General features: G+C 36.5%; 1 protein-coding gene across 4 annotated transcripts in view; it reads left to right on the top strand.

Moving 5' to 3' along the window:
* The window catches only part of EXOC6 (exocyst complex component 6), a 200,377-nt gene extending 175,775 nt beyond the window's left edge, over positions 1 to 24,602 (top strand). For all 4 annotated transcript variants that reach the window (XM_045197754.3, XM_024563410.3, XM_053922536.2 and 1 more), the window contains 2 exons: positions 22,160 to 22,272; positions 23,358 to 24,602. In XM_045197754.3, coding sequence (XP_045053689.1) covers positions 22,160 to 22,272; positions 23,358 to 23,490 — 246 coding nt within the window. In that variant the 3' untranslated portion in view covers positions 23,491 to 24,602. The remainder of the gene's footprint in view (positions 1 to 22,159; positions 22,273 to 23,357) is intronic.
* The last annotated feature ends 33 nt before the right edge of the window (positions 24,603 to 24,635 follow it).

Here is a 24,635-nt window from a genome sequence, read left to right as displayed (position 1 = left end):
ATTATCTTATAATTCTCCTTTCCCCCATCCAGAATTAGGTCCTGTTTTCAAGTATTTGATTTATTTTTTTAAAAATATTTTTATTGATTGATTTTAGGGAGGGAGAGAAATCTATTTGTTGTTCCACTTATTTATGCATTCATTGGTTGATTGTTATATGTGCCCTGACTGGGAACTGAACCAGCAACCTTGGCATATCCTGGTCAATGCTCTAAGCAACTGAGCTACAAGGCCAGGGCCTCAAGTATTTGATTTAGGCAAACTAATTTGAGAGAGAATTTGAATTTTGCAAAATAAATTTGTGTCTCATAAAACTTTTCAAGTAAGTATTTTATTGAAATATAACAAATTCAGGCAAACCATAGGTATATCATTGCTGATTTTTCACAAATTGTATACACCTCTTTAACACCTAGATCAAGAAAGAAAACTTGACCAGTAAGTACCTCAAAAGAGGGCGCCCCCCTCAGTTCACTTCTTTCCAGTCATTAATTACCCTTCTCCCTCTTCAAGCATAAGCACTATCATGACTTCTCATACCACAGATAAATTTAGCCTGATTTTGAACTTCGTATACATGATATTATGTAATATCAACTTTTTGATTCTGCCTTTTTCCGCTTAATATTTTGTGTGTGAAATTTATCCATGTTGTTACATGTAGTTGTGGTTTATTCATTCCCTTTGCTGTGTAGTTTGCCATTACACAAATAAACCATAATTTATACATTCTATTGATGGACATATGAGTTGATTGAGTTTTAATCATATCTTTTGGTAAACATATACTCAACATTTCTGTTGAAGAATTTACTTACAAGTAGAATTGCTGAGTCAAGGTGTGATATGCATGTGATCAGTTTTAATGGATACTGTGAAGCAGTTTTCCAAAGCAAAAATACTAGCTTATACTTTAGTCAGCAGTTTAGAAGAATTCTTGTTCTTCTACATCCTTGTCACCATTTGATACTATCAGTCTCTTCCTCTTTAGCCATTCCAGTGGCAAAACTATATGGTAGTTTTACATTGTGGTTTTAATCTGCTTTTCCTTGATGGCTTATAAAATTGAACTCTGTTTTACATATTGTCCATTTGAATATTCTCTTTTGTGAATAACCTGTTCAGATTTTTTTGACATTTTTTTTTCTATTGGATTGTCTACATCTTACTGATCTATAAGTTCTTTGTATATTCTGAATAGGTTCTTTGTTAAATATATGCATTGCAAATATGCCCCTCTCTTTAGCTTGTCTGTTCACTTAGTGGTGACTTTTAATGAACAGAAGTTAGTAATTTTAATGAAATCCAGTTTATCATACTTTCCCTTTATGGTTCTTTTTAATATCCTGTTTAAGAAGTCTTTGCCTACCTCTAAAATTATAAAAATATTTTTCTATGTTTTCTTCTAAAAGTTTCATTGTTTTGCCATTCACACTTAGGTTTATAATTCACCTGTAATTGATTTTTGTACATAGTGTGGGGTGTAAGGCTCAAGATTTATTATTTCATATGGTTGTCCAGCTGACCCAGCATTATTTATTGAAAATAATTGAATCTCATAGCATTTTAATGTAAAATAATTGCAAAAGACAAAACTGTGAGACATAAATGGTGTGTGCTTCTAATGTAAACTAAAGTGGTTTCCATTGTCTTCCAGTTGACTGTATGCTTATATTTCATGGTTCATGCCATCTCTCATTAACAAATTAGTTGTGGGGTTAAGATTTTTTTAATACTAGCCTAAGTATACTCTTACCACATCAAAGATATGTTTAAAAATAAAGTATTTCTAGAGTAAATATTCATAACAATATAGGCAATATAAAAGCGAAAGCTGCCCTACAGGCTCATGAGGACAAGACTCAAGCCATTTTTTGTTCACTGCCGTACATCCATTGCGCGCATCCTTGACACTGTCCCTGGCACAGAGTGAACAACCAGTACATGTTGAATAAGTGACTGCAGATTTTCTAGCCATACTAAACCTTTTTGGTTGTATAAGCACCTTATTAGGAATTGAGACATCCCACTTAAGTTTATGTTCCATATAAACAGACATTCTTTAAAGGCAGTACATTTTTCTTTCTATTTTAATTATTTTTGATGACAGTGTTTCTAAAAATACATGACATATTTCTCTGCCTTCTCAAGTAAAAGGTGTAACAAATATAAACATTTCCTGATTTATCTTGTTCATCATTATGGATACTAAAATAGTGCTATAAGTTGTCATTGCTCCAAAACCAACTGCTTCTTATTTTATTGATAAATAAATGTTTGGACAGGGGGATTATAGGAATTTAGACAAAGGAAATATACACTTTAATAATCAACAGTGACTGACTATAAAGCAGAACTTAAAGCAGCATTTCCTAAACTACTGTTGTTTGGAAGGTGAGTCCTCATGAAAGTAAACTGTAGTCAAGTTAGTTGAGGAAACCCTGCATATCATGTCCCTCTTGTAAATTCAGAATTTCATTAGCACATTAAATGCTCTGGGAATGCCTGGAGTAAAGGTGTATCTCTTCCCCCTCAAACCTGTTGGAGTAGGGACTACTTTTCACAAATGAAAGTCTCTTACTGTCCTGCAAGGCAGTGTCGTCGTGTAGCACACGGCTTGAAAACACTGCAGTAGCTGGACCACTGCTGCATTCCATTAATGTGTGGGCTCCTAGAACCGTTCTGGTTAAACAAGGCTATGACCGAAAATAGATAAGCCTTTCCGTAGTTAGGTGCCATTTAAATATGAAAATGCAAGCAATACAAAATAATGAAAAACAGCTGTTAAGTTTTCAAAAATAGTTAGTTTAAAAACTTCCTTTAAAAAAAAAAACACATTCAGATGATTTTGTGAAAGATGATAATTACTAGAAGATTAATGGTGCTTAGATGCAGTGAACCAGTCAGTCAGTCATACAGAATAACTTATTTTTAAGAAGCATGAAACAGTAACACAGGATTGCTTGTGAAGAATGAGAAGATTTAAGTGGGGAAATTAAAATACCAGCTTATGTGGAGTTCAGATCCTAACAGTTGTCAGATTCCTTCGTGAATCATCAAGGCTATTGTCGCTGAGCCACGGTGTGCGCACTCTGAGAGAAATAAAAAATGCGTTCGCTCCTGTCCCCCCTTCCTAATACACTGTAAATGAGATGGGAGAAGTTTGAAAGGGAGATTTTGATAAAATGATCAAGGTAAATTCTGTATTCTCTGTGTGTTGTAAAAAGTGTCTCCTGGTATTAAAAAGGAAATACAGTTGAAGTAACTTTTTTCAAGATAATTGCGCCTTAAGAAAAAAAACCCTAATACCAAAATAAGAACCTTAAAACAAAACCAAACAAAGAAAGTAGTGGCTCTTATATATTTAGTGGTACTAAAAATGTGATGAAAAAATTTCTAAGTCCTTTGGAACTTACAAAAACTTTTTGCCTAGATGGTTTACTTTACACATTCACTTAGTGGTAATCATCTACACATACAAAAAAGAGAAGGGATAGGAGAACAAAAGCGACTTTGTTTAGCTGGCCTCTTTTACCTGACACCAGGTCCACCCTAGCAAGCAAGGGAGGAGTTTTACACCTAAATATATTCTTTTTTCTACCATCGCTTCTTCGGACAGAGCTTAAAGAGTGCATTTTTAAAGTCATTTTGTGGCCCTGCACATGCGTGTTGTTATTACTGGTACCCAGGGAAGACCCTCTGCCTCCAGAAGAGTTCAGGGACTGTTCTAAATGGTAAGCCAGTCCTTTTCAGTGTTGTTTTTTTTTCTTTACCAGTTTCTAGAACTTGACTTGCTTGATTCATATCCTGACCAAGTACAATCTCATTCAGTTAGAACAAGAGTGTTGTGAGTATTGTTCGCCGTTTTTTAAAGAGGCAACCCATAAATCTGCTGCTACTCAGATCTGTTTTCCTTCCATGTGTGTCAACATCAGCTCAACATACATGCCATTTTCTTTCATGAAAAATTCCAAGTCTGGACTTCTCGACACGGTCTGCTACATGAAGAGACTAAGCACCTTTTTAGCCATGGCTACTATTCATTTGACCACTTTCATGTTCTTCCACCTTGTAGTGAAATCTGCAGGAGTGATTTGCAGCTCTTTTTTAATTCCGCCCCACCCTCAGCCTTTAGCTCTATGGACAGGAATTAGTTATAACATAGATTGCATTACACAAATGTTCTCACGTGCCTTCACAACGGGGATAACCTGAGGACTGTGGGTTAGTTTCAAGAGATTTATGCAAAATTTTGTTTGCGTGTCTGTTTTTCTGAGAAGAGGATCCAGTGATTTCAACAGAGGCATCCTCTGTGACATAACAACAGGTATCTAACCACCACTATTCTAGGGAAGCCAGAGGCTGTCCAGATTAAGCCAGATCGGCAAGAGCTGCCCCATTTTCAGATATTTCTTCATTTACTTGAGCAGTATTTGGTCACCTGCTCTGAGAACTGCTCTAAGTGCGAAGGATACAGTGGTGAGCAAAGATAGTCAAGAGGCCGCTCTCCTATCTCCTTTTGTTGGAGGGAGATCCACAACAAATAGTGGCAATTTCAAATGGCTTTAGATCCTTTGAGAAAAATAAAGCAGGTTAATGTGATAGTGACTGGGGGTGAGGTGGACCGTGTCAGACAGGGCTGTCAAGGGAAACCTCTTTAAGGAGGCAACATTTGAGTGCATATCTGCATGAAATTGAAAGATATGGGGAAATTGCATTCCTTGCAGAGGGAAGAGCAAGTCCAAGCCCTAAGGTGCTTTCAAGGAAGAGAAAGGATAAGAGTGTGGCTATAAGGTAGTGAGCAAGGGAAAGAGAGGGGCAAATGAAATTGGGAAGATTATTAGAGCCAAGTCATGTATGACCTTGTTAAGGAGTTTAGCATCCCAGCATTTTAAGCAGGTTAGTATCATGCTCTGGTTTTCTTTTTTAAATGATTGTTCTGGCTGTTCTAAGAATAGATTGAAAAGGGACAAAATTATAATCAGGAAGAATAGTTAGATGATTATTTTGGTAATCTAAGCTACAGATGATTGCTTGCTATTAATTACTGATGATATGGTTCACCATATTTCACAGTGACTTCTTCATGTGGACTCCTAAGTTTCTGTTTTTGATATTGGCAATAGTTGAATTTATCCTGAGCAATTACTAGTTTGTTTTTATCTCCAGAATACTGTGAGTTATCGAACCAATTACACTGTCTTCTTTATTTTGGAGCTCCAAAACCCAGGGATATAGGATGGCATGCACTTTGTATACTGACCTCATCTCTCCCATCTTCACTTTGTCTTGGCCCTAACTTTTCTCAGTTATTAAGTTGTATTTATCTTGCATGTTTTCGTAAGTTGCTTTAAAATCCCTTTGGAACAAGCAGTGTGTAAGTAAATCAAACATTTGTTAGTGGAATCCTAAAACTGCATGCAGTAAAAAGAATTATGTGTGAATGGATTTTTATTTATTTCTTCATTTACTCATTTATTTAGCAAATGTTTATTGAGTGCCTTCCCCCCCCCCCATAGCCATTCGGGAAACAGAATTGAACAATAGGCAATAAAATAAGAGGTAGACATTTTGAGACATGGGTTAGTTGGAGTCAGTGAAGGATGAAGTTAAAGGTAAAGACTATTAGATTTAGACTTTAGATTTGGCTAAAGCATAGAAAGTAGGAGTGTAGGGGAAAAGCCACTGAAGTACCAGAATGGTGTGTTGATGAAGACACTGTTGTGGAGGAAATCAGGAAACGGGGGCGGGGGGGGAGCCCCACTTTTCTCAATAACTGCTGTTATGACCTTGGGAAACTGTCTCCCGAACTATTTCAACTATGTATTAATGGTTTAATGAAATCTGTGAGGAAAAACGCTTTATAGTTTACTTCTGAAATAGATTGTTTTCATGGCATGCTTAGTTTTCATTGCTGAAATTAGTGGATGTGTGAAGCCTGCATTGCAGAGGGCACTGACTGATGGAGTCAGCAGCAGCTGCCAGCTGCCTGCACTTGCCATATGTCATCAGGGCGATGACAAGGCTGGTTTGCCGGGTCTGTGCCATGGTGAACTGTGAGAAGCATAGTTCCTTCCAGAAATGTTGCTTGATAAGGAAAGTACTCTGGGTACTTTCCTTGTACCATCTTGTTCTTATTACCCTCCTCACCTACTTCTTCCACCCTTTATACATTGTCTGATAATCCCCCTACCATTTCCCTAAACAGTTATAAAGTTTAGGAAAGAAGTTCAGAGGTACTTGACCGTAGAAATACAGGGGAACCTGATAAATATACACTTGTGTTTGACTCAAAACGAACAACTTTGGATTCTACCTAAAGGGACATGAACAAGCCTTGGAAGTTATGAAGGAATTCTTTGGCCGTAACTCTTGCCATGGAGACTGGGCGTCTGCCAAGACTTTACTTTGAAATTTCTGTCTTCTGTTTCTAATCTTAAGGCATCATAACATACAATTCTTTTGCCACTAGTCCAGTTTATTCTTTTATGATGAGGAAGAAGGCACTTTTAAATAACAATTATTTCCACTATAATTAAACAAATCTTCTTTTGTTTGCATTATATTTGTTACAATATTGTATACACACTCTGCTTGCTTAAACTTGCCCCTGTGACTATTCCACAGGAACTTTCTTTAGAAGTTTTAAAGTCTTTGACTTCTTAAAGTATTAATGGGATTTGCCAAAGTCGTAGTATCTGAATGCTTGACTAGATACAGAAGCAGGACAACAAGCTTGTTCACACAGCTCCTCCAGCAAGCATTTTTCCCTCAGACAATCTTACATTCATTTGAACTGCCAAAGAATTAAAGGAAGATGTATTTGGATTTATTCCTGAATATAACAAGACCAGACATCTCACACAGTTTACCTGAAGGTCCAGATACTAGAAAAGTATGCGGCCCTTTGGGAGAGCTTAGATTATAAAGGATTAGTCTGAACCTAAGTGACTTTTGCCTTTTTGTCCTTTTTTGTTCCAGTGTCATAATTCTGGTTCTTTACAATTTTTGTGCTTAACTGTGTATGTGATTTATGCTCATACCTTCAGTTATTGATAGAAATTTTGAGCTAAGATTTTTGTGATTATTTTAAGAGTAAAGGTTAGAGAGGACCTACCTCCAAATGCAGTCACATTGGCAGTTAGGCTCCAAAATATGAATTGGAGGGACACAATTTAATCCATACCGCTCAGACTAGAAAAATTGAGAAAATTTGTCTTGTCACCAGTAAATGTTAAAAGAAGCTCTCAGAAAGAAGGAACATGATACTGGCCAGAAATTTTTACTTACATAAAGACAGGAAAAGTGTTAGAGAAGGAATAAGTGAAGGTTAAAAAAAGGTTAGTGCTATTTTGTAGTTTGGAAAATTACCCTTAAAATGATTTTTTGAAAATCAGAAAAACAAATGAACATCATAATAATTACAAAAACACTGCATCCTCACAATTAAAAAAATTTTTTTGTTATTAAGTAATAAAAATTAGAGACTCAAAAGATGTTGCAAATACAGTAGAGAGGTCCTATGTACACTTCACCCAGCTCCCCCTATGGTAATTTTTTATCTAAATATAATTATCAAATGAGGAAATTGACATTGAATGCTCACTGTTTGAAACAAAAAAATCAAAGATGTAAAAGTGCTTATGTTAGCAATGTGGCAATAAACAAAATTAACAGATTTATAGGAAAAATGATTCATGTAAGTGTGCATTTGGGCACATATGGAATATGTCTTATTTATAATATAAGTATTTTCATATTGTGATTACTTTTTGAGGTAAATTTTCAATGTGTTACACAAGGAGTAAGTCTTTGTCTCCATAAACTGGGAATTATAAGCCAGTGCATAATATAAAGAGAGGCAGTCCATCAAATTTAAATATTTTTATTATTTTTTTAAGATTTTATTTATTTATTTTTAGAGGGAGGGGAAGGAGGGAGAAAGAGAGGGAGAAACATCAATGTGTGGTTGCTTCTCACACACCCGCAACTTGGGACCTGGCCAGCAACCCAGGCATGTGTCCTGACTAGGAATCGAACCAGCAACGCTTTGGTTCACAGGCCAGTACTCAATCCACTGAGCCACACCAGCCAGGACAAATTTAAATATTTTTAATTATCAATATTCTTGCTGGTTTTTTTTACTGAGAGGGGTAAGTTAAAATTTTTAGAATAGTCTGTCAGCAATACAGGACAGTGATATTCCAGCCTTTGAGAAATATTATACATCCACTAACTTATAGATGTAATCTCAGTATTGGCACTATCCAACAAGAAACTTTATTTTTCCTCTCAAAATTAATTTACATTTTTGCCAAACTGTCTATTGTTTATTTATAAGAAATAATGCTTTTCTCTAATTATTTTCTTTTAATGAATGGAAATGTTTCTCTTTTTTTTTTCTATTATAGGATTCTTTGAATTGGGAGGATAGTTTATGAGAAGTTGAAATGTTGAAATGCCTTGTCAGAACAACAGCAATAATGCACTATTTGATTCATATACTAAGTGTTATAACCAGAAGCACCATGTGCACTGTTATGATCTTTTTGCTGTATAAAACAAAATTCCCTAGCCTCTTTTGCTATATGTGCCATATCCAGTGTGAATTTCACAACACTGTTTTAGAAAACCTTACCAAACATTCTTTTTGAAAGCAGGTTTGTTATACATACAAATAAGAGGAAATCTTGTATAAATTAAGCCATCCTAATATAGTTGTTCAAGCATTTAATTTATAAATTGAGGAAGTTACATTTAATCCTACCTTAAATATCAATTTGAACAAGATACTTAATCTCTCTGAAACTCAGTTTCTCCTTTTATAAGTATAGAAAAGCCTGCACTGCACTGGCATGAGTTGTTCAAGTTATACACCAATACACCAATGGTCTGAAGTAGAGATAAAGAAGAATTAACAGTAGGTTAATGAGGATCCACTGTGGGCCATCTGTGTGTGAAAGACTGACAGCCTCAAACTATATTTATACAGAGCTTTTCCAGTGGTATAAATTAAAGGCTTTCTCTTGGATATTAATCTCTGCTTTTCCTTTGTGGCTATGTTTTGTTACAGAAAAGACACAATCCTTAAACTTTGGCTTCTCAAAGTGTTCTGTGTAATATAATTTAGTTCAGTTCAGCAAGCTTTTATTGAGTACCCTAAGGGAGAAGTAAGAGTTATTACCCTGCCCCTGCAGGACTCATAACTTGGATGGAAAGTGAAAACAGACATACCCAATAAACTAGGTATATGTGCGTACTCCAAACTTGAGGAAGTTCTCAGTGGCCCACAGAGGCTCCCATCCTCAAATTTGGGTGGCTTGGAGACCCAAACACCGCTAATATTCAGCTAGCACTTGGACGGGATGCATTCTGCCATACATACCATATATTAAAAGAAATTTAGACTAGTGTCTTTTAGGTCAATAATGACCTCTTAAGATCCAAATGGATATATAGTTATGAAAACTTTCACTAATGTGTATCAAAAGGATGAAGTTGCTCAAGGGATTATTTGATTTGAGAATTAAACATTAATAATATTTTTGCTTGAATTTCCTTCTTAGGTATACAGTACAGTCTTAGTACTTAATGTTAAGTGACAGGTTAGTCTTTAGAGTGTTTTACAAGTTACAGTTTTTTTTTCTTTAACTCTTTGTGTTTTCTTAAATGTCAAATCATCTTTCAATTACCTTCAGCCTATGACTCCGTGACTTTCATGGTCCTGAAACCCTAAGACCTGAGAATTGGACAGAACTTCACAAAATCTAACCAAACCTCCCAGAAGCTTTCTCCTTAACCAGGGCTCTTGCTGCTGCTGCAGACAGCTCAAGATAGCCCACATTCTCGTGGAGGCTTCTCTGCCCTTTCGAAAACCTCATGGCAGCTGTCTTCCTGAGACTTCGCAGCTATGCATTATCCCCCATTCTAGAAGATTAAAATAATCTGATTACTCAATGAAGTTAAGTACTTTCTCCCTACTCTTTGCACTTTCTTACTGCACTCCTTCCCACCTCCCAACCATTTTCCCGTCTATTCACTCCTTGGTTTGTTTGCACTGTATCTTTTCACTTCTAAACCTCTTACACCTTCATTCCAATAAAAATGGCCCTACAGCTTCAACTACTGGGCAGAATGTTTTTCTTCACCTCCTTGCGGCAGAGTTCTGAGGATACTGCTAACCCTGTAGCCCTCTCTAGTGGTAGCCATGCATTCTTTCACACGCTTCGCAGAGTGATTGAGACTTTGGATTGAGACGTTGGTTTTCTTCTAGTTCCTCACTTCTACTTATAGGCCATTGTTCTTTCACTTGAGTGAAAGCTCCAGCCCCTTTGAGCTTCCTCATTCATCTCTATCACCATCAATCTCTCATTGTTGCTTTTGCAATCAAACAATTTATCTCTATTTACACTCATCCTCATTTCCTTTTCTTCAGACTCAGGTGACAGGTAGCGGTTTTATTTAAGGCTTCTCATCTTCCTATGCCCTTGACTGCATCTTTTCTAAGGGACTTTGTTTCATTATCTTTTCTCTGCTTTATCCTTTTCCTAACTCCCTTAGCCTAAAAAACATGTTCAGATCTTTCCTATCTGAGAGAGAAGGAAGGGGGAAGGGAGGGAGGATGGGAGGAGAAATACCTTCTCTAGTCTTACTCTAGCTATTTCTGATTGCTTTTCTTCTTTGCAACCAGATTCCTTAACAGAATGACTTAATAATTGATTATATCCTTATTCTCTCATCTCCCATTCATTCCTTAATCCAGTATTCTCTGCTTTGCCAAACTGCTGAAACAGTATTCACTTAGCTCACCAGGGAAGGCCAGTAGGTGTTTTAGCTCTTATCTTACTGGTTCTTTCCACTGCATTTCGCAGTGTTGATTGTGTCCTCTTTCAAATTCTCTCTTCTGCAAAGGCAGTATTCTAACGTTCTTTTTCTGTCTCTTTTTGCGGCTTCCTTTCCTACCCTCTAAATGCTGGGATCCCTGAAGTTTCTGTCATAGAACACTGTTCTCTCTATACTTTACCTGGGTGAACTCTGAGCTCCTTTACCCTCATCATATCTCTGGCACAAATGCTGTATGCCCCAGATATATGCCAGTTGCTTGGTAGACATTTCCCCTGGGGTGTCATCCTGTGTGGCCAGAGCTGTCAACATGTACCATCCCTCGTTCTTGAATCATATCTTCTTTCTGTGGTCTCTGTCTTGGTTGCTGGCATCACTCTTCCATGTCTCACATTCAGTCAATCATCATGTCCCAGGGATTTTTTTTTCTCCTACATACTTTCATACACCATTCTCTTCTTACCATCCTAAATATTTGTCTACTACCTCCCCATCCTCTTCTCTCTATCCTAACTACCTACTTGTCTGTCCCAATGTATTTCAAGATTATCACAACAGTCTCCTAATTATTTTTCCTGCCTTTCGTGTTTTCTCCTCAAATCCATTCTTCACTGAGCAGTTAGAGTTACATATCTAAGTGAGGCATCTGACCACGTGAGCACCCTTTTTTTAAAACTTTCCCGAAGTTCCTGAACCAGACATACATGCCCACTCGTGACCCAGTCCCCATCGCCTTCTTCAGCCTGCCTTGTACTACTCCTTGTATTTCAATTTAGCACCAAAGTGCCTGGTAATCCCCATAAGCACAACTGTTTCTCATCTTTGTACCTTTTCTTATGATGTCCTGTCTGTCTGAAATACCACTGCCCTTCCCTTGAATAACTCCTTTATAAGACTCAGTTTGGGTTCTACCTAAGATGCCTTCTTGTGTTTACTTCTCGCCTCCCAAACAGTATTGAATGTTCAGTAATAATCTGTCCATAACTCTATCGGTGCAATTACTATGTTAGTTCGTAACTGTGTGAATATCTCCTCCATTACACTTACTAACTCCTTGTATCCAAAGAATGGGTCATCATTATCGTTTCATTGCTAGTGTCAAATAGAGTTCTTGTCACCTGAAAACCCAATCCCTTCATTTTACAGAAGAGAAAGTTGAGACCCAAGCTTACAACTCACTTAAATGAGTAAATCAAAATGAAAAATAGTTGGATTTTTTCAAACCCCTGAATTGGGAGGGAATTTAATAGGGCCTGTGTATAAATATAATACTGGTGTCATGCAAAATAGCACTTTTAATCCAAGTGAGATATAACTAGTAAGCAAATAATATCCATAGAATATTGATTAGGTGAGACATTGGAGGAGCCTGATTTTTCCTAACCAAATGGTGTCAGTTTCTCACATTCTGAAGTTTCATAACCAAATATTAGATATTTAAAAATTATTCTGAATACCCTACAGTGTGGCTCAGTTGGTTGGGTGTTGTCCTGCAAAGCCAAAGGTTGCTGGTTCAATTCCTGGTCAGGGTACATGCCCGGGTTGTAGGTTTGGTCCCCTGTCAGGGCATGTGCAAGAGGCAACTGATTGATATTTGTCTCTCACATCAATGTTTCTCTCCCTCTCTTTCCCCCTCTCTCCCCCTCTCTCTAAAAATAAATGAAATCTTTAAAAAAACAGCAGAACAAATTATTCAGAAAAAGAAAGGTGACTCATTTTTAAGTTGTAGAGTTTGTTGAGTTGTTCCTGAAAATCATTGAATACACTCCATTACCCAAGATTCTTGATAAGAACTAAATTTCTTTTTGAAAACTATTTTCTTAATTTATTTTCAACTAATCTGTAACTTCAAGAATGCATCTAACTTTCTTACTTGTTTGTTATCCCTCTCTCCCCTTCTTTGTCCACCTAATTGTCAGCAAGCTTTGCCTCCTCAATTGCGGTGAGGGCACTGCACCAGGCTCTGTTACATGTGTTACAGAGAAGAGAGGCTGTGGCTTGAGTTTTTTCCTGGTGGCCTTATGTAAGATGTTTATGCGAAGTGTCAGTAGAAACAATTATCTTAGCGGGATGACACAGCCTATTTTGCTTAGAAATATCCTAATTTCCTGTGTAGTTACCCAGAGGTCAGGCAGGGGTTTCTTTTCGCACTCCTGTACAGCGGATTCCCATCCTGCATGCATTGTAGAACTTAGGTCACAATCACTTAATTCTGCTGACTGCCTTCATCTTTCCAAGGAAGTAAGTCCTTACCGTGGTGTTTTTATTTAGCTTCTTTGTGTGTTGCTGTTATAACCTGTCATGAAGGTGTATAGCCAGTGGCTATAGCTCTTCCAATAGCTGCCTCTCAACTAAGCTCCATCATAAAGTTTGTCTGATGCCCATTTTGAAGTTCATGTGAATACCTGCATAGCCAGAATGTCCCAGTGCTGTCACTGTTCTCCTGTCCCAGGAGTCTGTTCCTAACTCAGCACTTATAAAAGCATCAGGCCCCAAGTAAGCCAGGGCTGCATGCTGTGTACTCCGACCTTAATGAACCAGCTTCAGTGTAGTTTGGTAACTGCCCTCTTTTTTCATATTTCATTATGCCGTGCGGTGATGGGGAAACTGAATTTATCATTGAAACAGACTAAGCTGCGAGCGTTCTGACATGTTTATTGAGAAAATTATTGTACCTGATAAAAAGTAATTACATGTACAATCAGGTCTGCAAGTAAGGGTTAATAAGTTGTCTAGGATAAGAGAAGTGCCTTTTAGATTCTAGGAAAGTAAACTAAATATATTTCTTATAAATTTTTTTGAGTAAAGATCATAAAATCTATTGTAAGATTAGAAAGATAAAAAATGAGTGAGGATGCAAACCCCCTTAAATAAAAATACTGAGATATTGTAATATTCATGTATTTAATAGAGATCGCAGAGATCCTTATTTTTCTTATTTCTCTAATGTTAAGTATGGTAGTCTAGTTAACTCTGCATTCCTTTGGGAATCCCGGGCAAACATCGTAAACGATCTGTGTTTGTATCGTAGGACGTGAAACTGAAACCTTATGTCGAGAAAGCCAAACGAATGAGTGTGCGTCTGAAATCCAGGTCCCCACTTAATGAGAGATTTCTTGCAAGGACTAAAAGTTGAGGTTTCTGCTTTTGTCACTGCCTGCTAAAGTCTTACCAGAGAAAATAGCCTCCTTTTCGTCCTGAGGCAACTGGATTTAATGTTCTTGGTTTGTTGCATTTATCTCAAGTGACCTGAGTTTCATTTTAAAGAATACAATGATAAGGTGCCTCCAGGGGTTGAAGTATTTAGTTATAATTTTAGTTTAACTTTGTTTTTTCAAAAGGCAAAAGTCGGTATTTATAAATAATGGAAAATTATAAATAGTATATGTCACTCGACTTACTAGAATTTTAAAGTAAAACATATGTGATTAATTTTATCAAAGACTAAATTAATCCAGCTACTAGTTTCTCCAAGTTTTCATTTGCCTTATTTTAAATCATAACTGTGGGGAGGAGGGAAGAGGTATATCCAGTTAGATATTTACAAATATCTTAATACTGAAGAAATGGTTATTTCCTCCTCCTTTTTCTTAACAATTGTGCTGTAAAGGAGTATGTAAAGAAACCCCAGCATAGTCTAGCTTTCTTCATCCAAGCAACTACTCTCTCCTCTATACCCTGGAGTATAGACACGGTAGCATACAAGTGTTCTTCATTGGCTAATCAGTATTGTCTAACTTCTTGTTCGAATTCTTCCAAAGTCAATTCATACAAGCAGATTATAGTTTCTTCATATACTCAGGTCAAAAACCTGAGTATAACTTCGACTCCCTAAAAATTTAACTCTTAATGGCCTATTGTTGACTGGATAACCTTACCGATCAACAAATAAAACAGTTGATTATCACATATTTTGTATATGTATTACATACTATATTCTTATGATAAACTAAGCTAGAGAGTAGAAAATGTTTTTTTTTTAAATCATAAAGAGAAAATACACTTGCAGCATTTATTGGGAAAAAATCTGCATATCAGTGGACGGACCCCCACAGTTCAAACCTGTGTTGTGAAAGCATCAACTGGGTTTGAGGTAAATCTACTTGAGGGTACTATCTGAAATGGGTTTTTTTCCTATTTTGGATAATAACAGGGTTTTTTGTTTTTCAGAAATAATAGATAAAAAGTTATTAATATCTTTCTGCATTAATAAAGATATTTTAGGAAACTTTCATTAAACACATTGTTATTTGGGATCAGATATATAACATAAATATTTTAAACTCCAATAGCCAAAAGAATTATTTTAAAACTCAATTATATAAGATGCTAATATTCTTATGTTACTAAATGGAGAGTCAAAAGATACACTTCAAAGTTTATGTAAAAAAATTTTACTCCCAGTTATATACTCAAGAGAAATAAAAATGTGCCCCCACAAAAACTTGGACTAGAATCTTCATAGCAGTATTATTTGTAATAGCCAAAAATGTAATTTCATTAGCCATTGTCACCCCAATAAATTCAATAAAAATTTTTAAACAAATAGCCAAAAATTGGAAATAACCCAAATGTTTATTAACTAATGAATAGATAAATAAAATGTGGTATATCCATACAGTGGAATATTATTTGGTAATTAAAAGGAATTAAGTAATGATAACACCCTACAACATGGATAAACCTTGAAAATATTAAACTAAGCAAAAGAAACCAGATACAAAAGACTACATGTTATATGACTTTTATTTGGGGAGTGACTGCTTATGGGTATAGGATTCTTTTGGGTGATAAAAATGTTCTAAAATTGATTGAGATGGTTGCACATCTCTGTGAATATACTCAAAACCATTGATTTATACACTTTAAAAGGAAGGATTATATATATAGTATGTGAAATATCTCAAAGATGTTTTTAAAAAATTGTAAAATGATATAACAAGAAATTTTCTCTATTTTTGGTTTTTAATTTTAATGTAATTGAACATCCATTTCTTGTCAATTACATTAAAATTAAAATCCAAAAATAGAGAAAATTTGCGATAGCTACCAAAAATAGGAAAGTGGTATTAGTAAGATAAATCCTTATATGTAATAGCTGCAAGATAGAAAAAATAGAAAAATAAGCATATTCAGAGATATGAAGGTAATACCCAGAATTAAAAATAGCAGTGAAAAATTATTGCTTCTGACCTGCCTGGTATGGCTCAGTGGATTGAGTGCCGGCCTGCGAACTGAAAGACTACTGGTTCGATTCCCAGTCAGGTCACATGCCTGGGTTGCAGGCCAGGTCCCCAGTTGGGGGCGTGAATAGGCAACAGATTTCTCTCACACAGTGATGTTTCTCTCCCTCTCTTTCTCCTCCCTTCCCCTCTCTCTGAAAATAAGTAAATAAAATCTTAAAAAAAAAAAAAAGATTGCTTCTGAGAATGAGGGGTGGGGGTCAGAAGACTATTCATTTTCATGGTATGCCCCATTTAATTATTAACCATGTATTACTTGATAAAACGAATTTTAATAAAATATTAACCACATAAAATTAATACGTATGTATTTGTATGCCATTTTATCCATGGTAGTGACCAAAAAATTCAAGATAAAGCAAATATAGATGTATATAAGTCTGAGGATGTAATTTCCACTCCTTGCCTCTTTTTTCCCCCAAATTCCAGACCCACCTAGTAGTTATCTAGGACTAATACATAGCTTACCATTAGAAATACTTTAAGAACATTCTACTTCTGCTGTGCACAGTTCACCTGGGTGAAGTGACTTGAAGAGACCGGTGCATTGAAACAATCTGTGCAGCTCAACGTGCTCAAATCTTGTTCGTGGTCCTCAATAGGTGGGGCAGAAGGCTGCCTGAGAGCAGGTTTGGTAAATGGGATGTTTAAAGAGGGCAGGTGTGGGTTAAGACTCAGGTGTATCAGAGACCCAAAAGCATCCTGAGGGCAAAAAGTGAGGGGGCAGAGTGGAGACAAAATACTGTTTTTTTCTAATTTGGCCCATCCCTTTCTGTCTGCTACCTAAAATTCCCTTGTGTGCTGCATGTGGAGTTTTCCAAATATGCTATTTTCCGATAGCTGGAAAGAGGGTAAAGCCAAATACTTTAAAAATCATATGGAGCTCATCATTTGATTTCAACCTCTATTTAGAGAAAGGACTTGTATTTCCCCCACCATGGCTAATTTAGTAAGGCCCATTTTTCGTGAATCCCCAGTGTCTGATTACTCATATTTCTTCCTTAAAGCTTTATTATGGTTTGGGATTTTTGTTGTTGTTTAAATCTCAGAAGCATTCTAGGAACCCTTGCTTCGGCTTTGCTTTTTGGAGGCAAAGGAAAAATGATCTCCTGGTTTACTTTTGGAATCTGCAAAGCAACTCTGAGGTCCCAGGTGGATTTGGCGTTTGGAAAAGGGACTTTGGGGGACTAAGGTTGACCCGGAGCCCCCAGGTCACTGTTCACATTTACAAAAGCAAACCTGGTATCCCCAATTGCTTTTCTCTTGAGGTTGGCTTAACTTTATTTATCTTCTGTCTTGGGTCACTGCCCCTGAGGTGCTTCAAAAGCAAAACCCAAAAGACCCCAAACAAAGAAAGCTAAACCAGATTCAAGGAAAAAATGACCTGGCACTCTGGGTTCACTTTTACAAAGGGAAAAAGTCACTTCAAGTTCCACAGAATGGCTTTAAGTCGGCCTAGATTCATTGTGTCATTTGCACAAAGTGATCCCAACAGGTCTGAGACCCCAGGTTTCTGGGGTGTAGCTCTAGAGTGAGCTTTAGGATGGGAAACTGTCGGCAAGCTAAACGTGATGACACAGACGGATTCCTCAGTGATTCTTCAGTGATTCGACTATTTTGAGCATATAAACGGGACCACCCATGTAACTATTTCTTTCCTTAAGCTGAATCTTTTTGTTTGGTGGATACACACAGGGAATGCTGAGGAAGTGAAACTTACAACTTACTTACAGATATTGGCACAAATCCATTTTATGTTATCAGATTAGTTATGAAGGGTATTGTTGAATCCTTGGTGAAAAAGCAGTTAGGATACTAATTTTAGGTAATCTTATAAAGCATGGTGAGATAGAACTGAGGCGCATTATTTTGCTGTTCGGTTTTATATGATCCACGCTTCGCTTACTTCCCAAAAAGATTTAAGGTGGAATTACTTTACTTGACTATTGGAACAAGCCCATTTATAGAACTTAATACCAATTTTCATTATAACATGCCTGACTTTATCCTTTAATAAGTAATTGTAAAATTGCTTTTGGATAATCTAGGGGAGATTTTTGTTTCTGTTCATATTTGATCTACATCTTTGAATTTTTGGTATATGTGTTAACTAATAAATTCATCTGTTGAGACTATATCTTACTGTTTATTTACAAGACTGAGAGAGATTTTGTGTGATTAATAGTAAGCGTATTATTTATGTATTGCCAACGTAAGGAAGTAAAACTTGAGATAGAGAAGCGAGGTTTTCCATAATTCAGGTTGTAATATTAAGGACGTGGTACGTCCTGTGAAACCTGACCGAATGGGGACAGGCTGTCCCCAAGGTAATGACTGTTTGTGTGGCGTGAAGGCGAGTGTCAGTGGCTGTGCCTATCATCACTCCACTCCGGTTGCCTCATCCCTTCCTGTCACTCTCTGGCTCCAGAGCAGGCATGTTCTTTTTAAACCATCCCAGAGGTCAGGAATCATGCATCTTGGTCAAAGCAGGCATGGACAAGCAGCCTGTGGAAACGGGCTCAGTCTGTAAATCTGGCCTGGCATAGTGTTAATCTCATAATGTCCTAGATTCCTGGTACGTCTTTCACCTTACTAGAACTGTACTTTAAAAAATGAAAAAGGACCTATAATTGCTACAGATAAGGGACACTGGTAGACCATTCAGAAATACCAGTGCTCTTTCTCTAGGAAGAACATACACTTATTCCACATTAGACCCAATGCTTGATTGTGAGGGAATTTGTCTTCTTTACCAATGCTCCAGTGACATCCTGGGAGAGATGGAGGGGAGTCAGTTGACTGTTCGCCTGCCCTGGTTTGCCTGCAGGCCAACATGGGGCCGTTTTCAAAGGGCTGTCAGCACAAGCCAAAGTAGTCTGTAGGGTGCTCACTCTTTGTACTCATGAAGCTTGAGGAAAAAGCCAAAGTGAACTTGCAGTAGTGTTCTGGCATCATCAATCAGTTTGATCTTATTCGAATATCTGCTGAGTAGTTATACTCCCTTGGACACATTTTATGAGTTTTCCTGCCTAGTTTTGTGAAGTTTGTTTCTATTTACCTACCAATGCAGTATTATGCATTTGAAAAATCCTTACACATATGGAAATGAGAAAGCAGAACATGAAATCACCATGCTTGCAGGCCCCATATTTCTTCCCCATGTACATCCATGTACTTCAGGGCGTAGACACTGAAATGGTGCTCAGGTTCACAGCCACTGGATTCACGGGCTGAGAGTGATGAGCAAGCAGTCACTGGCTCCTACATAAATCAGTAGTTTCTATTTATTCTATTAAATTAATAGTAGCTTCCTCATGTGTTACTGTGGTTTAAAATACTAGGATTTTGTATGCATAGATTTTTTTTCTTTATAATTTATGTTAACATCAAAATATTACTTGTTTCCTTGTTAACTGCCTCTCTGCCTTCCTCACTTATAATGTAAACTCTTCAAGGACGGGGACTGGTCCTCGTCCCTGGTGCCTATCACTGGTCCTCGTCCCTGGTGCCTATCACTGGTGCCTCGCACAGAGACTGCCTCGTTACTGGTGGGCTGTCAATATTTGTTAAATGAATAAATGAATGGTATCTAGATCCTTGGCCCCTTTATCCACATTGGCAATGCATCCCTTCACCATTAACGTGCACGTTTATGCAGATTTCCATAGTTATCTATAACTTAAACTCTGCACAATGTGTATTTCTATAAAGGGTTAGTGTAAATTTGAAAGCATGTAGATTAGATTTGTCTGCATGTGGTCAGGTAGGTTAAGTTTGGTGGTTCCTGTCATTTCTAGCGATAAGAGATTTGCATAGGAGTGTCTGGCCATATGTGAAAATTGTGAGCATAATAATTCTTTATCTAGGAAAGTCTGTTTTTGTGCTGTAGAAGAACCAGTTCTGTAGTCACAGTTGGAGTTGGTATAGGTTTTAAATTAATTAAGTGAGCTCCTCCTTTCCCACCTGGGGGTAGATCAGCACAAGAGAAAAACAGACTTAGTTTAAGGCCTCTTCCTCTTGCAAATCCCAAAGGTCATGTTGCTAATGCCTTTTGGAAAGAAAGGGAGATTACAGCCCGTATACAGTTATTAAGTGTTGCTTTCTGCCGCCTGTGCGCATGCCCACACACAGTTGTGCAACGCATACCTAACCTGAAAGAAGAATCCTTCAAAATGAGGGTTTTGGCAACAACTCAGTAAACAGTATTCATTATTGAAATTTAATATATAAATATCTAAGCCTTATTTCTAACTCTAGAGTTAATACATGTCCACTGTAGAATGTTATGAAAATAAAGAAGACAATAGCAGTTACTCATAATCCCATCACACAAATAACAGCCATTCTTAACATTTTCTCAAATTTTCTTCCAGCCTTTTTGATGGGTTTTTAGGTAATTTTAGTAGCAACATTTATTATAAGCATCTTCCCAAGCTATTTAAAATTCTGTGTAGATATCAATTTTAATAACCACATATTTGTCTTACAGACATACCTCACTATTTAATCACTCTTAATACTAAGATTTACACTGTTTTTCTTTCCTTCAGTGTTTTGATAACACAGATAACATTTTTGAGAGAATATCTTTGCTCATAATTTTTTGCCTACTTTTATTATTGTTTCCTGAATGGCCATTTTTGAAAGGTTCTTAAGCATATAACAAAATCACACTGCAGAGAAGGTACACCAATTTACATTTTTACCATGGGAGAGTATGAAAGTAACTTTTCCTGCTTGTGAGGGGAAGAAAAAATGTACTTGTTGCAACAGTTAAAAATTATATAGAACTTTAAAAAGTTCCCTTTTCTTTTGTAGACAGTACATTCTTTTAACATTGTGTCAGTGTAGTTTCTGTACCAGTGTTTTAAATTTTGGTATGGCCTAGAATGTTGTCTGACAGAAAATATAGTGGCTTTTAAGATTAGCACTTGATAATTTCATGATAGAATTTTCCTCCTTTTACAAGAAATTCTCTATTAACAGCTGTAATAGATTAACAGCTGTTGGGTGTTGGAAAATAGTCAAACAAGTCCATTACCTTCCTAGGAAAAAGCTAGTTTCTTGTAACCTTTCTTCAGGTTTTAACCACTGCAGAAACTCTATCCCTCTCACAGTTATGGGTTGGCTCACGGATCCTAAATGCAAATGCTTCATTCATTTGAAAGCAAAAGCAGTATACTCCTTAGTTATAAAGTGAGTTAAAACAAAAAAGAAGAAATAATATAAAAACCGAAAGAAGGTAGTAAGTACAGCATTTAGTTTTCTGAAACAGTTCAAATGGGGATAGGAAGTTGGTTTTAAATGGCTTAAAGGGATTAGGGTTTTAAAGTTGGATGAGGAGTTTGGTGCTTTGGTTTAGGCACGGCATTGCTTTTAAAAGATTACTTCCATATTTGACAACAGTTCCAACTGGAGATTATAAAGCAAATAGTCCATTTTAAAACATTATGGAAACCAAGACGGTTTCTTTTTTGTTGTTGTTTGTTTATACAAAATGATCGCCCAGAGTTAACACGCTGAGTCCTGAAACCCTCTTTTCATAGCACCGCTGCGGATCCATCACCAGGGAGAACCCGGCAGAGGCCGTTTGATGCACTTAATTGAGATTATCTGAGCTTTTGGTTTAAATTACTTTGGGAAAGTCTAGATGCAAATGGCTCCTTAGGAAGGTAAACATACTTAACCTCTAAGAGAAAAGGTTCAATTTAAGTACTTTAAAATTCTTCAGTTAATAGCACCAACTCTTATTAATTAACTTTGCGTATGACCTGAATAATGTGTAAAGTTTAAATCTCTATACCTAATTTGGTTAATGTAACTATATTAACAGTGTTTTCATTATTTTACAATAATTTGAAAATGTAGTCAAGTGTTAATTTCAAAAGCAAAAAGATAGTAAATCCTATTTTGGTTATAAAGTGTAGTTAATGAAATTTTAAAAATGTATTTCCTTAATCTGTTTTATCTAAGAAGCAGGTCACATTAAAATGGACTGCGAATGGCACATACTTTATGTATTAGCTCCAGGTAAATAGTCAAAAGTTGGTTTAACATTTCCCCATCTTTCTCAGCTCCTTGACCTGTTTATGGTTTGGGATTGGTCTACTTACCTAGCTGATTATGGACAGCCAGCTTCTAAGTACCTCCGGGTGAATCCAAACACAGCTCTTACTCTTTTGGAGAAGTGAGTATATTCTGAAAACTTTTTTACATAACATTTTAGCATTTTGTGATTCAGTGATAATTGAACTAGAGGTTTTCATCAAAAGAGAAATGTCTAAAGGGAGCTTAAATGCTTAGTCCATTTTAATGACCAAAACAGAAGCCTCTTTCTTGTCCTTTAATGTTGACATAGTTTTATGAGATTGCCATTTATGTTGATGTGAACAAAACATTTTTCCGGTTGTATCTGCAATAGCAGGCTTAATTGGCCTTAGAAATATGTTTACTTGAGACAAATGACAATTGGAAATATTTTTTTATACTATAACATAGGAAATAAGTTATTTTGTAAAATATGGCTAGGAATTGGAATGTTTGCTACCAGCCAGTGCTATCAAAATCCCGCCATTATGGACTTAGGTTTTTTGCAGGTAGATAAGCGTGCAATTTTAAAATGATACGGTAAAAACTGAAGTAACAGGACATTTACTGGTGCATCCTGTCCAATTAAAAATAATACAGGTTTAGGTGTTGGTTTTCCCTTGATTATGTGGCAGATTTAAGTATCACTATTAAAATTTCCTGTTGTTGAATTAAAGCATATATTATTTTCCCACATTTCAAAATGTCTGTGGTGTATCTTATTTGAGAAGAAAAAGAACTGTTTAAAGTAAACATAAATTTATTTTACAATACCATGAAATGCCACTGAGGCAAGAAAACATGGTTGCTTTAAATTTTCTAATGTTACTTTTCCTTTCACTGTGTCTTGCTGTGAATGTGATTTGCAGAGTGAACAGAGGGCATGCGTTTTAGTGCACTTTGTGGAATGACACTAGACAGTAGTGTGATATTAGAAAACTTAATATACTTTAGACTTACATACTAGTGCAAAAACACCACTTTATATAGAAAGTAGAATAAAGCTGCTAATTTTGTGTGCAGTTGCCATTTCCATAATTTTATTAACACTTACATTCTTTGAGATACGTTTTTCAAGCATAGGGTTAGTGTGAAATAGTTCAGAGCGCGCCGAGATATTTTACTTGTGACAGCGTAGCTTGTAATTTCCTTTTACTAAGCTTCTTTATTCACATATATTCCTAGGATGAAGGATACTAGCAAAAAGAACAATATATTTGCGCAGTTCAGGAAGAATGATCGAGACAAACAGAAGTTGGTAGAGACAGTCATGAAACAGCTGAGAAGTTTGGTGAATGGCATGTCCCAGCACACATAGACCTCACACCCCTGGCACTCCGTGAGGCCCAACTCGCGACTGAACACTGATGTCTGGCAGGCACTGGATGTGACAACAGCCGTTTGTTTGCAGAATTAAAAAATACAACAGAGAAGAGACACTGTTGAGAGCTGAAACAAGAAACAATAATAAATATCATTTGTATGGATTTTTAAATAATTGAATACTATTTTATATATGGAAAATATGACATTAATTTTTTCACTTTTAAAAATATGTGTAAATCAGGTAAAAAATTGTATATGAAACTGATTGTAAATACATTAGAAAAACTTATGCCTCTACATATAAATGTCTTTTTTATTCAAACTTCAGTGGTTTGTTTTTTTCATCAGTATCTGGTTTTGGAATGTAATCATGTCTGATATGGGAATATTTCACTGTCATTTTCTGACTTTTAGCTTTTAATTTTCACCTAAATATGATTTAAGCAGACAAAAATTTTCAAATTCTTCTGATTCTGAGGGAGAAATGGACAAATCTTTAAAGGTTTCTGAAATCACACTTGATTTAATTCAGTAAGAATGTGAATTATTTGTTCTCCTTGGGTGGTTTGATGTAATCATTCTGAATATGAAGACAAGGTGTGGGATTTTCTAAAGACGCAATGTTTCTGTTGGGCAGGGTTAATATTCCTGACTACCCTGTTGTAGCTGACCCCACTCTAGAATGTGTTTGTTCCGGTTTGGGTCACGGTAAAAGAGAGGGCAGGAACTAAGTGGGGCTCACCACCTCAGGTGCAGCTTGTGCGAGGGTGGATGTGTCCCTGCACACGTTACCACAGGGGTCGGGTTACTTCTTCACACAGCAGGTCTCCGTGCCGCATCCTCCTTGTGGAAACAAGCCAACCCAAACGGACTCTGGAAAACCTCCTAAAACGAGTGTACGTTTTTCCTGTGTGTAAATTACCGTGATCCAAACATCAATCTGACCCTTACTTTCTCTTCATTGTATTTATGCTGAATATTCCTTTTGCATTATCAGGACTTATGCATGTAAGAAACTTACACCTGACTCTGTAAAATAAATGTAAAGAATTATATGTACATTTCTTGATTTTGCGATGAAATATAAAAAAGGTTGAGCAAGTTCCTGAAAATGAGTTGGTGTTGCATGTATTCAGA

Source organism: Desmodus rotundus, chromosome 4, assembly GCF_022682495.2.
Source record: "Desmodus rotundus isolate HL8 chromosome 4, HLdesRot8A.1, whole genome shotgun sequence".
In the NCBI taxonomy this organism is placed as follows: Eukaryota; Metazoa; Chordata; class Mammalia; order Chiroptera; family Phyllostomidae; genus Desmodus; species Desmodus rotundus.
The sequence above is the reverse complement of the archived record's forward strand: the minus strand, read 5'-3'. Positions and strand labels throughout refer to the sequence as shown.